Source organism: Lissotriton vulgaris, chromosome 5 (genome assembly GCF_964263255.1).
Source record: "Lissotriton vulgaris chromosome 5, aLisVul1.2, whole genome shotgun sequence".
In the NCBI taxonomy this organism is placed as follows: domain Eukaryota; kingdom Metazoa; phylum Chordata; class Amphibia; order Caudata; family Salamandridae; genus Lissotriton; species Lissotriton vulgaris.
This window is the reverse complement of record NC_141693.1, coordinates 269,528,291-269,547,328: the sequence shown is the minus strand read 5'-3', so window position 1 is coordinate 269,547,328 and position 19,038 is coordinate 269,528,291. Positions and strand designations below refer to the sequence as shown.

The window sequence follows — 19,038 nt, the reverse complement described above, 5'->3', positions numbered from 1 at the left end:
GCGCTTTGTCTGAGGTGCGGATCTTTAACACCAGCCTCGCCATGGCCAGGACCCTTCCGCACAGACAAATATTTTGACCCTACTCCGGTGCCCAGCACCCCATTGGGTGCCGCTGCGCTGCCGCTCTGAAGTCCGGCTAACGAGTCAACGTGCCGCCCCTGGGTGCCAAACATCAGGGGAATTCTCGCAGAAACCGCTTACTCTGTAACTAGCAGGGAAGGCCAGGTTTAAAGAAATGCGACATTTGTAGGGCCCTTCCCAGGCTTACGAGTGCTATTGGGAACTTCAAAGTCAAGCGAGCATGACACCGCTACAATAATGTCTCTGACTTTAGAGTAATCCGTGGAATTTGCTGGTTTTGCTGCAGCCAGGCCCTAAACTTTATGCCTTGCCTTTTGTGGCAAAAAAACTCCTTAGTTAAAAGGCAACTTAAATATATTTATTTACTTTGGCACATGCTCTGAAGGCTGAGCTATAAAAACACAAAAGAAAGCATTGTAACGTTTTTGCTCTGAGACTAGAAATATAAATGTAAACTATAATAAAGAATGAACAGTTATTATTTCTAAACTACAGGCACTTTGTATTTTGGAGCTTGTAGTTTCAACTTTGCTTTACTAGTGAAGGCCTTCTAGCCCCAGAATGCAGAACAGTAGTTACTTCAAACTGTGAGTGGCTAAAATGATTTTTTTTTAACTCTTTATTCAAGACCGATCAAGACATTATATAATCAGTACAAAGTAATACATGCGTCTATCAGTCGTGTTTTCCATTTTCTCCCCGAACATAAATATTGGCAATCGCCACATTGCCCACATCTTTCCAGGATTCCAAAAAGATATAGAACAAAAATAAAAGGGGCAATCTAAATTATAGATAGTCCCGACCAACCGTGATGTGACATACCTTTTCATCTGTGGAGGGAATCAACAATGGTCCTTCAGTCCCGCCATGCATAACAACCAAAATCCAACACTCCCCCCTCCCACCCTCCCCAACATCCCATCCTCTTCCCTCTCGTCTCCTGGTCGCAGTGGAAATCCTCTGTGTACTGTCTCCCGACTTTTATTTCAAGGAGTTATGCTGCAGTGTAAGGATTCCAGGTAATCCATGCGTTGCCCTAGGCTCAAGTGTTACTGATCAACAATGCACCGCACCCTGTTTAGGTATTATGCTCGATCGCCCTGCGATGGCACAAGGTCTATCCCCTCCAGGGCCATTAACATGATCTCCGATTCCTGTGCTATAGGATACTTCCGGTGGCTTTTCTTCTCCTCCCTTCAGTCATTCCCTCTGCTCTGCCCCACTTTACTAGTTCGGTCTGCCATTCGGCCGTCCCTGGTGGCCGGGGGGATTTCCACCTCATCGTCAGTGCCCTGACCGCTAATAAAAGAGCCAAATCTAGGAATTTCAGTTTAGCCTTCAGCGTTTTTGACCTTATACTGGACCCCCACTAGGCAGTACAGGGCCTCCTCAGGTACCGGCAGGTGGGTAGTAACTCAGTGCCTGACAAATCTCCACCCAAGATCTACGTATATGTGTACAGGACCAAAGCATGTGCAGGAATCCAGCCTCATCCAACCCGCAACGTGGACAACAATGGGGGGAGTCTTGGAGCATTCTGTGTAGCCTCCAGGGGGTTAAATACGCCCTATGCAGTACCATTGCTTGTATAAATCTAAATTTCACATTTCGCGACACCCTCTTGGGGTGCTCAAGAATAATCTGCCATGCCTTATCCATCAGTATTATGCCTGCGTCCTGAGCCCAAGTGTCCCTAAGCATAGTAAGTGGAATTGCTGCATGTGCTCTAACCCCGGTCTATAACCAGCGCACCAAATATCACCCAGCCCCCATATAGTATAGCAGGTATACCAATTCATGTTGCGTGGGTTGGATTTGTTGTGGTGCCCAGGTGGTACGAATGTAGTGCGATACCGTGGCATGCAATAAGTATAATCTAGGGGGAGCGCCCGTAATTTGTAAAAAGGATTCATGGTCCAACAGCGTTCCATCTCCAAAAAAGGTGCCCACCTCCTCAATCCCAGTCTCCGTCCAGGGGCGCAATGTGTCTCGTGTTAGCCTTCCTCGGTGTGTCGGGATACCTAATAAGGGAATATTCGCCGCATTTGGTTTCGCCGATGAGGTATATGACAGTCTCCTTTTCCAGCACAATAAGGCTGTGTGTAGAAGCGGGTGACAGTCCGGAGAAAGTTGCCGCTGTGGTAACAGGGAGTGTAGCTCCCCTCGCGCCACTCGCTCCGGTGTATAGTCAATCTCATTAAGATTCCTACCGGCCACCCAATATGAGAGCCACTGGAGTTGATTGGCATAGTAGTAGCCACGGAAATCTGGGACTCCCAGGCCCCCCGAACCAGTCCCCAACTGGAGCTTGCGGAGACTGATGCGTCTCCGCCCATTACCCAAAATAAGATTAATCAAGATGGTATTGAGCGTGGTAAACACTTGTCTGGGGGATGGCCACGGGCGGATTAATAAAATAATACAATAGGCGGGGGAGCATAACCATCTTAGAGATTGCGACTCGGCCCATGACGGACAGGGGTAAGGAAATCCAGAAACCTACACTGCTGCGAAGTCGGGTAATGCCACGTTTAATATTACCATCGATTTTGTCCCCTGGCGATCTATATACCTGAATCCCTAGATATTTGAACGTGGTCTGAGTGACCGGTATCACGTGCGTCCCAAAACGAATGAAGGCGGGCGTAGTGCATCTCTAAAATAAAAGCCATTCGATTTTTCCGGATTAATGCCCAAACCTGATGTTTCTTTGAAGTGACAGAAAATGTCATAGAGGGCAGTGTGATCCGCCTCTAGGTCACTGAAGTACAATAATATATCGTCCGCGTAGATGGAGATCAAGTTATGCGTTCCCCTGATCCGGATACCCATCTGTTCCCCATGGGCCCGGAGCGCTATGGCCAGGGGTTCCAGGGCTAAAACAAATAAAATCGGGGACAGGGGGCAGCCCTGTTGGGTGCCCCTATACACCGAGTAACTGTCCGACATGTATCTGCCTGTACGCACCCCAGCAGAAGGGTCTGTATACAACAGTCTGATCCACCTCAATAGAGAGTCTGGGAGGCCAAATCGCTTCAGGGCTTCAAACCTAAACGTCCATGACAGGGAGTTGAACGCCTTTTTTAGGTCTAACGTGACACAGCCTGCCCGGGGATATGCCTGTGGTGTGCTTGTCATAAGGGCGTGCAGCCTCCGTGTGTTTAGGGACGTACTCCGTCCCGGGAGAAACCCGCATTGATCCCGGTGCACCAGAGCAGGGAGATGAGATTGTAAACGTAGAGCTATGGCCTTACTGAGGATCTTCTACTCATTGGAGAGCATTGATAGAGGCCTGTAATTCGCCATGTCCAATGCATCCCTGCCGGGCTTAGGTATTGACGTAACCAAAGCTTGCATCGTTGATGCCGGTAAATGTCCTTCCTCAAACGCTGCCCTGAACACCTTATCCAGGACGGGCACTAGGGTGTCTGAGTAAGACGCATAAAACTCCACCGGGAGCTCATCAATGCCCGGTGTCTTATTGCGGTTAAGGGACTTGATGGCAATTCGTATTTCATGTTACGTGATGGGCCCGTCCAAATCCCTCTGTGTATCCTCAGGCAGGGTCGGGAATGGAAGACCATGTAGGAACAAGGACACACGCTCCGGGTCTTCCCGGTCAAAGGGAGCATATAATACTCTCAAGTGGTCATGGAACGCTTTGTTAATCTCAGATTGCGTGCAGACCAAACTGCCCGACACATCACGTATCTGTGTTATTACTGGGGGGTCCGGGCAGTCCCGTATCGGGCAGGCCAATAGTGTACTGGATCTATCAGCATAGACGTGCTGACGGCGTAAGTATTCTTTATAATCAATGGTTCTCAGCGTCTCCAGCATTTCTGCATATTCAATATTCCCCTCTGTAGCTCCCCCTTCTTCCCTGGATCTACGCTCGCATCCCTTTCCAGTACCTTTAAGCGATCTTCCACCTCGCAGAGTTTTTGTGGATTTCCTGTCTGGCTCCTACCAACTGACCTATAGCGGCTCCCCGCACCACAACCTTCGTAGCGTCCGATACTACCAAATTGGAAGAAGCAGAGTCCCAATTTTCTCAAAAGTAATTGTTCAATGTGTCAGACAGTGTCGCGCGGAATAGGCCGTCTTCCAAATGGAGCGGGTTGAGTCTCCAAGTAGGTACAGCGGTCAGTACCCTTCCCCCCCAAAAAAGGGTGAGCAACAGGAGACTGTGATCAGAGAAGATTTTGGCCAGGAGCTCTGGATTCCCGTCCCTGGAAATCAGTGATTGTGAACACAGAAACCGGTCTATCCGAGTATGTAGGCTGGGGAAATAGTATGAATATTCTTTGTGGTCCGGGTGCAAGGCATGCCATGCATCCAACAGACCCCAACCCTCCGCCCAAGTTATAAATACCTCAGACAGCCGCGAGGCCCCAGTCACTTGGAGTGGAGGGCGTGATCTGTCCAGGTCCAGATTGAGTACCATGTTCCAGTCTCCGCAAAATAACCCGGGGATGTCCACCCAGTTCGAGAGTGCCAGACCCACCTTGTGTAAAAACTTATCCTGGTCAAAATTCGGGGCATATATGCTGCCGAGTACAATTAAGTCGCCATCTAAGGTTCCTTTCACTAGAATAAACCGTCCTTGTTCATCTACTTTACTCTCCATCTCCTCAAATGGCGTCCCATGCCTGACCCAGATGGTCGCCCCCGAGAGAAGGCTGAGTAAGTCGTAGAGTAAATAGTACCTCTCCGTTTCTTCCTCAATTTCTGAACCTCTGATACCGTGAGGTGGGACTCTTGGAGGAAAGCAACCTGTGTATGGTGTCTAAGCAAGAATGAGTGAATCAGATGTCTTTTCTGGATCGCCCCCAGCCCACGCACATTCCAGGTAGTCAATCTATAAGAACCTACAGCATTATCCATAATCAGTCATTGCCAAGTGTAGGGGTGTCAGTGGAGCCACAGCGCGAGCCCATAGAACGAACGACTAGGAGACTTCGGGCCCGATGTAGGTGTCCATTTACTGACCGCTAACAGACGATTTCGGCCGTTACCGACCGGTAAATGGTCATTCCTGATGTAGGTGACCTATTTTACCGATTCGGTAAATTTACCAAATAGGTAAAACACCGAATCGGTATTTTTACCGATTCTGTAAATTGGAGATGTAGGTGGGACTCTTCTGAGTCCCACAGGCCTTACCGATTCGGTATTTTACCACCCAATCCAATTGGGTGGTAAAATACCGAATCCAGGTGTGCATGCACACCAGTGTCATGTGACAGACAGACATGCCCTTAGGGCATGTCTGTGTGCCACATGGCAAACGTGCCTGAATTCAGGGTGCTAGAGGGTGTCAAAGTGACACCCCCTGCACCCTTGCAAAAAATCGGTAATTACCGAATCGGTAAATACCGATTCGGTAATGACCATTGATACCTATGGGCTTCAATGCCCATAGGAATCAATGGGCATTACCGATTCGGTATTTACAGAATCGGTAAGTACCGAATCTTAACGATTCTGTATTTACCGAATCTGAAATACCTACATCCCCCCATCCATTTTACCACTTCTTAAATACTGAATCGGTATGATTCGGTATTTAAGAAGTGGTAAAATGAACTTAGCTACATCAGGCCTTTCATATGCAAAACTTCCCTCCCAAAACTACACAAACAAGGCGCAGCAAGACAACACTGCAGAGCCAAACATAAGAACAATAAACAAATGAGTCCAAGCACCAGTGCATTCGCCAGTGGGAGAGGGGGCGGCCAAGCACTACTATGGTCATCTTTGTATTCGCGCCGGGTACCGCTGGCTCAACGGCGTACCGCTCTGGGGGCACAATGTTAAAAATGTACATTCAATCACGAACTGCAGATACCCTCATGATGCAAACCGTTAGATCCACTAGAACCATGCCCAATCAGGGGTCCCTCCCTCCACAGTCCATCCCACCAAGGCAAGGAAGCCAGCGGATATTCACAGTACAGTACAGCGTTCATTACATATCTTAGAACCCATGAATATTACATCATACTATAAGACAATAACAACAATAAGCAGTGAGCACACTGTAAAGGATACCATGCATTACAATTGAACCAGTCTATTCCTAATGGAGCCGTTTGTCCTCTCAGTTGTCCATCATATCATCTGCCGCTCGGGGCGTGACCGTAGCGAACAGGATCACACCGTGGTCCGAGTCTGAGTGGACCCTGCTGTCGTCTGAGTCAGTCGCTATCTTCCCTGGGTCCTCTCTAAACGCGCCCACCATTGCCAAGGCCTCGGACTGGTCCTCCTTCTGTTGCTCCCGCGTCGGACCAAGTCTTCCTGTCCTCATCCTCGTACCTGGGGAGTCCTCTCTCTCACGCTCCGGGTCCCTCTCCGAGCCGCTGGCAACTATATCTTGAGTAGCGTCTTGGCTCCCGTCGATGCCCATCACCTCCAGCCACTCCTCAACATCCGATGGGTTCTCAAAGAAATGTGTTTTCTTGTCGTGGACGACCTTTAGTCGGGCGGGGAAAAGCAGCGCATATTTCAGCTTGGCCCTCTGTAGCTTCTTCTTCACATCCACATACGAAGAGCGCTATTTCTGGACCGCATTAGTATAGTCTAGGTAGAGGGACACCATTCGGTTTTCTTACTGTATGAGGGACTTCTCACGGGCCCTCTGCATCAGAACATCCCTGCCTCGGTAGTTAAGTATTCTTGCTATCAAGGGGCAGGGTGGACAACCCGGCTTGGGCCTACCGGTCTGGATCCTGTGCGCCCGTTCCACACAGAAATGTGGCGAAAGACCCTCCACAGTGACATTGTCTCGGAACCACTGCTCCAAAAAGTCCTCCGCACAGGCCCCCTCACAACGTTCCGGAAGGCCTATGACGCAAATGTTACTGCGGCGATTTCGGCCTTCCGCATCTTCCACTCGATCCATGAGGGAGGTGACATGCTGCTGCAGTTGCTGGATAGAGGTGGAATGGTCCGCAACTGTCGGCATGAGTTCGGTAAGAGCGAGTCCCTGATCTTTCACCTTGTCCGCCAATTTACTGTGATCCACCCTCAGCAGTGATAAGTTTGTGGTGAGAGCCCCCAACTGTTGTTCCATTGCCGATCTGGAATCCCAGATTTCTTTCAGGATTAAATCCAGCTTGTTCTCCTGCTGATCGCCCGTATGTCCGATCCAGATGCACCCGGTAGACTCCGCCCATCTCCAGTGCTCCCCATGTTGCGCGTGGCCTTCTGGTCCCTCAGCTCCTCGGCCGCCTTCGCACCCTTTCGCACCATGATGATCCTGAAATGTGACGAAGCCGGGCTTCGTAAGGTGAGGGTCATACGGAGAGAGCCCCGCCCCCAGAGAAAGATCTTACCCTCTGGATTAGTCCTCCAATGCTGCCGTGAAGATGTCCTCTGCGGCGGAATCGCTCCCAGAGTCCAGCGTGCTAAAGTGGGGTGGGGGGGGACAAGGGTTGCGTTTTGTCAGCACCACTACAGACCGTAGTAGGGGATAGGGTACAGGGCCCCCACTTCCACCACAACGATGTATGTCTGGGCCTCCCTAGCTCCTTAGGTCCCCACTCGTCCTGGTCAAATAGCCCCTCTCCAGGGCTCCACACCGCCAAAGGTCCGGGTCACTGTGGCCAATATCTCCAAAGTCAGGAGATGCACGGTGCGGGGGCTTCGGGAATCCAATCCGGCATCTGCGAGCTCTCACTCCCCTTCCACAGCGCCACCTCAGGCTCACCGTCCCTCACCTCTGATGGATGTCGCGCCGCAAGACGCGACCAGCGATTCCTGTGCTAGTAGGGCGCAGCCAGGGAGAAAATGAGGCAGTTCCACTCGCTCCCCTCCACCGTCAGTCTCCACCTTTGCGAGCAGCCAGGGTCATAGCGGTCGCGTTGTTCAGTTCTTCCGATGGGGACTGGGCCCTAACCCCACGCGGCAGGAGGGGGGGGGGGGGGGTCTCTTTATAATTCTCACACCCATGTCGCTCTCTCACCGGCGTCACACCATAGGCGCCGTCCACTGGGGCGCCTGGGTGCACCGTGAGTCCCCCTCCTCAGTCACCCACCTCTGCGGGCGGAGGTTCGGCCCTCCTCTGCCACCGGGCCTCCGCAGGCACACTCCGGGCCCAGTCCCTGCAACGGACCTCAGCAGGATCCAGTATCTGGGGCAGCACCCTCCACCACGGTGTCACAATAAGGCACCACTCAGCAGGTCTCCGGTTCAGCAGCGTGTCGGTCCGGGTGCACTAGAGCGCTGGGCCGCCCACTTCCGGTCCCGCGTGCCCCAGCTGCCACAGGCTTTTCTCCTACAACAGCTCCTGGCACTCTCCTGCAGGCTTGTTGCTGGCCCGAGCCTTTTCCGTCCCCGTTTGCGGACCTGGTTCTGCACGCCGGCGGGCCACAGGATCGCCACTGGGTTCTGACGCTGTTCCACCGCCTTCAGCTGCAAACCGGGCTCTTGCAGTCACTTTTTCTCAGGATAAGCCCCGAGGGGGACCCAGAGCTCTAGCAGCCGCCGACCGCCATCGTGGCTGGCTAGCCACGCCCCCTAAAATATGAACTTAGCACACTTGGCCCATTGATATGTTCCACCAGGGAAAGTTTACAAGAAGACTCCGTGTCACCTGGAACACCACGTTCCATTTCCTAAAAAAAAAAAGAAAAGAAATTCCAATGGATTTAATTGAGGAGAGGCAGTACTACGACTCCCAGACTACACTGGGTTGTTAAGTGCGAGAGTGCATTATTGCCCGGAAGGTACTAGGCAATGTAAAGTTCCTCGGGTGTCTTGATGAAGGACTCCCTCTGCAACGTAAAGTTCCTTGGGTTTCTTGATGAAGGACTCCTTCATCAAGACACCAGAGGAACTTTACGCTGGAGCACACTACGGTGGCGCTCGCGGGGGGGCAGTATGCACTGACAGTCTTTCTGCTAAAAGTCTGACGACTTCCCACCAGGGCGCTTACAGAGGCCGGTCCAAGAGCCGTTCGGCGCTGTTGGCCCCTTTCCGCACTCCCATGTTGTCGCACAAACAAGTCATGTCACATATCTTGAACAGAAAGACACAAAAACGAAAAAATGAAGAAAAAAAACACCAGAACAAATCCTTCAACCACTCTTCTTGTGAGAAGGGGGTCAGGGGATGGATAATTGAGGGAAGAGATTGGGTTCGTTGTTCTGACAACCTCACTGAGGACAACTTTATCCTGAGGTGGACGGCGCTGCATTTCGCCCCTCCCCCCACAAGACCACTGCCAGACTTTAGAAGAACTTGTTTCATTTAAACATTTCCTGGCACACAGAGTTAAGGATGACGCATACACATGACCCCACTGTATGCACTGATGACAGAAACAAACTGCTTGGTCTGCCGTGGTAATGCGATGAACAACAATTCCAGTACCGCACATGTACATAGTACAAAAGCCAAAAAGACTGGTGCTGCCGAGGCGTGCTCTTTAAAGTGTCTCGTCGCAGCTTGTGGAAAGTATTTCCCGGCACTAAAGCACTTACATTGAGCTGCGCAGACCGCTAGAAAAAACTAAACTAAGAGCCCGGTGACTGCGATTCCCGCATAGAAAGGAGGCATTCAATCCGAGAACTTGCAGGACTTTTCTCTTTGTCGGACGGCCCACTTGGACGGCCTCGTCCGACTTACTTCTGCTGTAAAAGGTTTCTATTCTTCATGGGGCCATGGCCATAAAGATTAAAAACCTTTTACAGCAGAAGTAAGTTGGACGAGCCCGTCCAAGTGGGCCATCTGAAGAAGAGAATGTGTACGTCACTGTAAACTCTTTTTCAATGGCTGGCCACCGTTTATCCTAAACGGTGACGCCAGCCAATGGAAAATAGGGGCGAGGCTTAACCTCACTAGTGCAAGATACCCAAAAACGTAATATCTTGCCAGCGAGACCGCGCATGTGCACAGCCTACGCTCGCTGAGAGCTAAAAAGGTTATTGTGGCACACCCACTTCCAGGACAGGGACTCGTGTACGCAAGTAACTCTATGAAGGTTACCAACCCTGAACAAATGTTGCTACAGCTGAGGAACATTTCTTCAGCACAGTGAATTGATTCCAACCGTTAGCACCCAGAGAATGTGTGCAATTGGTACCGAGCGGTTAGGCACCAAATATTTTTGATCCTATGGAGCCATTTTCTCCTGTGGAATTATACTATGTGGTTCTTTTTTAATTGATGCCTGAGCGATGACAAATAGAAGGAGTTTAAAGACTACTCAGGGCCTTCAGTTTCCTGCCAAAGAGAACCAGTTTCCTAGAAAGGGAGTCTGTTTCTGATTACTCACTGTCCTTCAGTGGTAATGTCCAACACTGAAGGAGACGTCAACATTCCACTTTAACATATCCACAGGAGACCTCGATTCTCATTAAAGTTGAACACAACACAATAGAATACCCATTGCACCTGCGTAGAATAAATACGCTCTTTTATTACCACAGATTCCAGCTTAATGGTGCCAAACCTGAGATCTAAATATCACAATTTAAAACTCTTGAGACTGGAAGAAATATTTTTATAAATTGAAGACAAAAAAATAAGTTGCTGGAGATGACCATATAAAATCAAAACCTTTGAGTGTTTCTAGAGAACCATCAGTTTAGAATTTTCTTGAAGCTATAAATATGGGTAGAATACTTTAGTTGCCAAACTATTGTTATATTGTAGTAGCTTTTCCATGTGGATTTCTTCAGTTGCAGTAGTGAAGCACTTTGTACCCAACAGGCATAGTCTTACTAAATTTGTTTATACAACTATGAAACATGGAATTTGGTGATTGGCAAGCCTAGGGATTGACTACTGCATCCCACATGGAAAGGTCAAAGTTACTTCTCTTCTATTTTTTATTTCTTGTTTTAATTTTGTGATCGGAACTGAGTGGTTGAAACCTGTGTCTTGACACCATTGCTATTTTCATCTGTATAATCACCTCAGTTCTTTCAGCCACCTTACTGATCTGCATTACTCTCCTTGCTCCTACAGATACTGCCCTCCAGTCCTGTTCGAGCCTTGCACCCAGGACATTGTGACCTTTATAGTGGTACTACTTTGCAACCAAAATTACATCCGAAATCCCTACCTTGTTGCCAAGCTGGTGGAGGTGATGTTTGTGACAAATCCTTCCATACAGCCTCGAACACAGAAATTTTTTGAGATGATTGAAAACCACCCACTTTCTACCAAGCTACTGGTTCCTTCACTGATGAAGTTTTATACAGGTGAGGTGGGTAGATATTGGGGTGGGTGTGCTTGTGGAGAGAGCTGACAACTTGATATGCACCTTTTTGATTATGATGCACCCTGCTGCTAGACTAACATTGAGTATGCGTTTCTCTCCCAGCAAGCTAAATAATGGTTACCTATGTACTTGATGCATGTAAGCTATGTTTTCTATACTGTCACTTTTTTCCTCTCTTGAGGGCTTGGTTCTTCAGAATGCCAATGTTTATGGGCAATTCACCACAATATGTGATGACTTTCGCATTTAACAAATAAACAAACTGTCTACAGGATGAATACTCAAAATGATCAAATAAGGGTGGTGGAATGTAGGAATGTTGAAGGACTTACCAATAACATGAATTGGTTCAACCAGTTCTTTCTGTTATATAGAGTGCAACACTTGGGATGCGAATGTGTTTACTGAATTGGTCGAAGAATATGAAAAGCTCATTCAGTGTATATCTCCAAGGCATGTACTACAGCTTCACCTGAAGTGCATTTCCTTTTCCAGCACTAGAAAAGTCCTAGATTTACATGCTTAAATTATCTCCCATTATCAGGCAGGGAATCACAGAGACTCAATGTTTACACAGCAGTATATGTATAGACTACATTTATATTAAAAAAGATCCAGGTAGTAGTTGGTCAGCAGGATGGTGGAATATTCTCAAATTAAGACGGTGGCAATGTCACCCACTGATATTCTTAATTCATGAGTGCTATGGTGACTCTGAAGTATTCAGATGAAAAGCTGGCTGAAAGGCTAGACTACTCTCGCTCATGACTGGACCTCTCTACCTCTACAGCTGGACAGGCACGTAGGAGATGGCTACACTTCACATAACCATAACCTGCGTAGAATGGGCAGTGAACTGGGCTAAAATTGCATTTGTCTCGGCAGATGAAATCTGGTAGACATTTGAGGTGATGGGCTTGAGACCCTTCAACCCCACTGCTTTTCAGTGAAGCAAAACAAAAGACACCAAAAGCATGAATAGGAGCTACTGTGGAAATTCAGAGAATCAAAGGATTGGAAGGGCTGGCAGGTTATAGATAGGGTGGGGGATAGAGGCTTGCATCAGGGATGCACCTGTATGAAGGCTTTGAGGGGCCTTTTCTGATGCTCTTCAGCCCTGTGCATGTAAGGATCTGACAGCAGAGGCCTGGACAGAAAAGGCTTGCCCGGCATTTTCGACATACTAGAAAAGCACACTTGATACACTGAGCGTTATGCAAACAAATGGAAAGAAAGAAAGTGGTTGAAGAGCGAGAAATTGATGTTGTCCCCTGCTTTCTGAAAAATGATTGACTACAAACACAGAGGAATCTCTCTATTGGGAGTAACAACTGTGAAGGAGTAATCCTGTGTACAAAAAAATATCAACCGTACTGTGCATTCATGTGTAAATATGATACACATCAGGAGAACATTAACTGCATGGCATTATTAGTCTCCTTGTGCTCAACGGAGGAGTGACTCTGAGAAAGGTTGGATTTCCCTTACCTTGGATGAAGTTTCGTTAGTGTCACTGCCACAATTCCACATTTGAAACACTTAAATCTATGGAGGAAGAGAAGTAATTCAAATGAGACCGTAGATTGGTTAAGACTGTCAGGCTCTGCTTTCTGGCCTCTTCGGGGCTGTGTTGATAGGCCTATAACCTCCCCTATGAACGGCCTCAGAGTCTGGTAACACAGACTGCTAAGGGAGTCCAACCGGGGAGGGAAAAGAAGGGGACAGCAGGGAGGGAGATCTGTAACTACAAAGAACAACTCGTTTAGAAGACCCTCCCGAGTGTGCGATTCTAACCCACCCACTTCTCTGTGTCCCTTTAGCTCAAAGAAGAATTTTACAATAAACCACACTCGTACCTGTAAAGGAAAATACAAGCGACTGTTTCATTCGAAGACACAAAGTGAGGTGGTACCAGGCACTCTACCCAGCTGTAAAACGACAAACAGAGAAACATCTCATGAAAACCCTAACCTATGAGGGCTACGCTATGTAAATGGAGGACTGACCCACCTACCTAAATCATGTGTCTCCTAAGTTGGGAAAATGATAAACAAAGGTTGTGGGAGGAAAAGCATAGAATATACCAACAAAACCTAAAAGGATTCTCAGCTCCGATTTACATAAAGGCGTGTTTTTGATTTTGGGTGTTTAAGAACACACCCTGAACTGAGTAGCACCAATTGACGAGTATCCAGACTACTTCACCGTGGACTGAGCCACGGTTCCCTGGATATGTTTCAAAGTTACTTGCACTCAAAAAGTACACTTATTCCCCCTCAGCCGAGAGGAAATCGATATTACAACAAGACTCCACGCCAACAGCGTGGCTCGCACGGTTCCAAAACAGTGTGCGGCAAGATACAGGAATATCTCGGGTAAGATCCGCTTTCTTACCGCTACTTCTTGACAACAAACCGTCCTCCAGGCAGTGAAAGGAATTATCGGCAACACCGAGTCTACCGGAGTTCCTTTTGTTTACGCGATGCGCACGCACCGTGCGTCCAATACGTGACTGCCCCTCAGCCTGACGGGGATCGTAGTCCTCAGTCTTTCCGATGCGCTAGGAGGCATTATCCAGGTTGCCTCTCTCTCTCTGACAGGCGGATCTTGACAGTACATCCCCCCCTCACAAGGGGCGGGCAACGGCCGCGGGACGATCCGGGCACAACCGGTGGAATCTGGCGACCAATTTGGATGCATGCACCGACCCAACAGGCTCCCAGGAATTTTCCTCCGGACCATAGCCCTTCCATAAAATCAGGTAGTGGATGCGTCCCCTCGCCCACTTGGAATAGAGTATTTTCTGCACTTCGAACTCCCTGTCCTGCTGTACCCAGATAGGCAGAGGAGCACGGTGCACGGGACAGTGAGAGGGTTTCAAGAGCGACACATGGAAAACAGGGTGTATCCTAAAGTGCGCCGGTAGTCGCAACCTTACAGCAACAGGGTTAATGTGTCTCACCACTCTGTATGGTCCGATGAACCGGGGATTGAATACACTATGTCTCTTGAACTTGATGTGCTTGGTGGATAACCACTCCAAATCCCCCTTCCTGTACACTGGGCTGGGCCTGCGGTGTTTGTCCGCCTGTGCTTTATAACTAGCCTTGGCTTTTATCAGGTTCTTACATGTGGCAAGGAGCACCTTGCGAACACGCAACAATCTCTCTCTGACTTCTGGCAGCTTAGTACTAGAGTTAGGCAACAACATAGGATCGAACCGGGGATGATGCCCATAAGAACTAAAGAAAGGTGTATGCATGATAGAGGAGTGTTGAGTGCTGTTATAGGCGATTTCCGCTACCCACAACCAATCAACTCTCGATTCTTGGGTGTTCTTGCGCGTAACAACGGAGATACTGCTTCAGGGTTTGATTCAGCCTCTCCGTTTGCCTGTCGGTCTGGGGGTGGAAACTGGTTGACAAAGAGGACGTGATCTGCAGCTCTGAACACCACGTTTTCCAAAAGCGTGCTGTAAATTGCTCTCCCCTATCGGACACTATGTCTCTCGGGAGACCATGCAGCCTAACTACGTTCACAAGGAGTAGGTGAGCTAACTGTCCTGCAGTTGGGACCTGACTGCAGGCTACAAAATGCCCCATTTTTGTAAGGTAATCAACCACTACCACTATAGCTGTTTTCCCCTGATCTTTTGGGAGACCCACTATAAAATCTACGGAAAACCTTTCCCACGGGTGTGGGCATGGGTTGCAGCAGCCCTGTGGTTGTTGACAATCCAACTTCATTTGATTACACTTTGTGCATTCGTGTTCGAGGCATGTGGGCTGCTGAATTCATATCTGTGCATAGATTGCCGCCTAGTGTTGGGTCCGGATGATTGCACATTGTTGTCCTGGAAGAGTCTTCAAAGTATCACAAGATAGGTGGCTCCTCCCCTGGACTACATTGCGCATGGGCATCGACTCCATCCCCAGATTGTTTTTTTCCGCCATTGGGTTCGGATGTCTTTGGTTCCCTCTTGTCGGAATCGATAAGAATTAACTTAACTTGACTTTAAGACCAAAAGGTCTTTAGACTTGCGTCGGTATTGTCTTACGTTCGGCTTCGCAACTTTTCCTCTGCTCCGAGCCGAGCTCTGTACTTCCGCGTGCTTTCGACGCGGAGGGCCTAGTCGACGATCCAGACTCATCGACCATCATGGACCGAAGTCCATTCAAGAGATGTCCGGTGTGTTACTCGAAGTACCCACACATCGACGTCCATCCGGTGTGCAACAAGTGCCTGTCGCCGGACCACGACGAGGCCAAGTGTATGGCCTGTTCGAGATTCCGGTCCAAGAAGACACTCAAGCTCCTTCGAGCTGCGCGCCTGGAGGCCCAGCAATCTGCACCGGCGCCTACGGACATTTTCGATGCTGGGGAGGTCGAGGATGAAGATATCCAGGACATCTCAGAATCTAACCCCACGTCGGAGGTCGAGGACGACTACGACGCTGAGGCCGAAGATTTCGGTGAAGTCGTCAAGGAGGTAGGAGACGACGACGGGGCCCTTGGGGCCATGGAGGATAGCTCGGACGAGGAGCTTCCTCAAACTGACTCTGGGGCCGTTGCGATCAATAAGGCCCAGGTCGAGGGATCGCCTTCGGGCCTTACCCAAGACCTTGATGTGAGTTCCTCGGCCCCGCCTGCTGGCCCGGCCACGGACATTGGTACCGATTCACTCCCGGTGAAACAGAAACCGAAAGTGCAATCTACGGTCTCGACGCCACAGATATCGAAACCGAAAGTGCGCATCGCATTGGTCGGATCGACGTCTTCGGAGGCCTCTGCGCCGAAGAAACCTAAGATGGCCGTCGAGCCGAAGGGACATGTCAAAATGGCCGACCCGAAGGCTGCTACGTCGAAGCCGAAAGTAAAGGGGTCGGACACGGCCGCATCGGCGCCAAAGACAGTCGACGCCGGCAAGGGTCGACTCGATCACAAGAAAACGGTCGACGACCCCAAGAGGTCTCTTACCGACCCGAAGAAGAGGCCCGACGACCCGAAGGTCCTCTGTGCCCCGCTTCCACACAAGGCCAAGGGGGCTGCGCCAAGTGTGTCGGCTCCGAAGGGGACCTCGAAGGAATCCACTCCGAAACCGACCTCTAAGGAGTCCGTCGAACCGGCACGTCCATCTGCCGCGTTCACGAAAAAGGTCACAGAGTCCCTGCAGCGCATAAGGGACGGCGCCGCAGCAGTCGAGCCGAAGGACCCTCCGCCGGCCAAGCCTCTGGAGAAACCGGCGAAGGCGCCCACGCCGATCCTTTTTACCTTGCCGCCTAAGACGGCGCCGAAGGCTTTCGCTGCTAAGCCGGGGGCCGGCGTGCCCGAAAAGGTCTCTTAAACGCCGAAGGCATCGATGGTGGTTCAAGAACATTTCATTGACGCCGAAACGGGCAGGCTTTCCCTCCTGAAGAGTAAAATCACCCCGGAGCCCCAATTGGAGTCGTACAAGATCCCACTAAAGCGGAAGATGAACTCTGCTGGTACTCCAGCCTTGGTGGAGCCCATTTCACCACAAGCTCACGAAGTCTCGCCCACTCACTCCGATGTAGACGCTGGTGAGGGCGATGACGAAGATGAATATAGCTATCCAGTCTACACAGACCCAGAGGATGTGGCAGAGCCCTGGTCTGGTGCTGGTGAGCCTGGGGACCCACATTCTGGGCAGGACCCTCTGCGGCTTTCAATGCCCTCATTGAGCGGGCAGCAGCCAATCACAACGTCCAGCTGCATGCTGACCCTGTGGACGTAGACTTCCTCTTTGACACCTTTTCTGTCTCTGAAAAGACTGTAAAAACTCTGCCAATGCTGAAGGGTGTTTTAAAGCACGCTGCTGAGGTCTTCAAAGAGCCCACCAGGGCGAGAGTATCAACCCGAGGATCGACAAGAAGTATAAGGCAGCGCCCACAGATCCAACTTGTATTAGGGGACAGTTGCCTCTGGACTCCCTGGTTGTCTCGAATGCCCGGAAGAGGGCCAACTCGCAGACTACGGGTGATGCTCCTCCCCCAGACAAAGAATCGAAGGTCTTTGAAGCTTCAGGGAAGAGAGTAGCAGCGCAGGCAGCCAACATATGGCGCATCTCAAACACACAGGCGCTCCTGGCGGGCTATGACAGGGCACACTACGATACCCTAGAGACCCTTTTGCAACACCTCCCGATCAATATAAGGAAGGGGCTGAGATGCTAATACAGGAGGGGAAGCTGATCTCCAACGCTTCCATAAAGTGCGCTCTAGACGCGGCTGACATCGCCGCACGCGCCATTAACACTAGTGTTATGCTTCGCAGACATGCCTGGCTAAGAATATCTGGGTTCAAACCGGACATTCAAACCACCATCTTGAACCAAACGGTCAACCCAGATCACCTGTTTGGCCCTGAGGTTGATACCACCCTTGAGAAAATGAAGGACACCGACACTTCAAAATCCATGGGTGCCTTACAGTCCCAGCAGTTTCGGAGTGGGTCCTTTCGTCGCTCCAATACCAGAGGCACCTCAAGGGGTCAACTTTCGCAGTCCGCGCAGTTCTACAAAGGCAACACCCAGACTACTTATGCCAACAAGAGTCGAGGTGGATACCGCGGCAACAGCGCCAAGGGCAGAGGACGTGGCAACAACAGCTCCAGGTCCTCTACCGCCAACAAACAGTGACGCATTGTCACTGCCCCCCGACCACACAACACCGGTCGGGGGGAGACTCCAGCATTTCCTGCCCGTGTGGAAGTCCATCACCACGGACAGGTGGGTCAGAAAGCTTATCCAATTTGGTTATTGTCTGGAGCTCACATCCACTCCACCCAACATACCCCCAAGAAACCGTCCTATGTCAGGCGAGCACTTGCACTTATTGCAGCAGGAAGTCACAGTCATGCTGCAAAAAGGGGCAATAGAGCTCGTGCCCATGCAGGAAAGAGGCACGGGAGTTTACTCCCTGTACTTCCTGATTCCAAAAAAGGACGGATCCCTCAGGCCCATCCTGGATCTCAGGCCCCTCAACTTTTACATCCTGTCCGAGCATTTCCACATGCTAACATTGCAGCAGGTTCTTCCACTGCTACGACAGGGGGACTTTCTGGCAACTTTGGACCTGAAGGATGCGTACTTCCACATTCCGCTACATCCTTCACACAGAAAATACCTCCGGTTCACCATCCAAAACCAGCACTACCAGTTCAAGGTTTTGCCTTTCGGGGTCACCACGGCACCCAGGGTATTCACAAAGTGCCTGGCGACGGTGGCGGCACATCTACGACGTCACAACATCCACGTCTATCCCTATCTGGACGACTGGCTCATCCAAGCGAAGTCAGCCCAGCAGTGTGCCGAACACGTGTCCCACACCATTCACCTCCTGCACAATCTGGGATTCTCACTGAATTACCCAAAGTCCCACCTCCAGCCCGCCCATATACGGCAGTATCTGGGTGCGACCATAGACACTCTGGCGGCCACAGCCCAGCCAAATTCAGTGAGAGTCAGCAGCATTCAGTCGCTGATCCAAAAATTCAGACCACAACACTCGCTTCCAGCAAGAGTGTTCATGCAGTTGGTAGGCATGATGGCCTCCTGCATCTCCATTGTCCCGCACGCCAGACTACATATGCGTCCGCTTCAAGAGTGCTTAGCACGTCAGTGGACTCAGGCTCACAATCAGTTGAAAGACCTAGTGTTGGTGAGCGGTCGGGCATATAACTCTCTGCATTGGTGGAATCCACGAA

General features: G+C 50.2%; 1 protein-coding gene across 2 annotated transcripts in view; it reads left to right on the top strand.

The window, feature by feature from the left end:
* UBE4B (ubiquitination factor E4B) overlaps positions 1–19,038 on the top strand; it is a 1,174,709-nt gene that overhangs the window by 643,644 nt on the left and 512,027 nt on the right. For both annotated transcript variants that reach the window (XM_086921364.1, XM_086921363.1), the window contains one exon: positions 11,059–11,294. In XM_086921364.1, the coding sequence (XP_086777490.1) occupies positions 11,059–11,294 (236 nt within the window). The remainder of the gene's footprint in view (positions 1–11,058; positions 11,295–19,038) is intronic.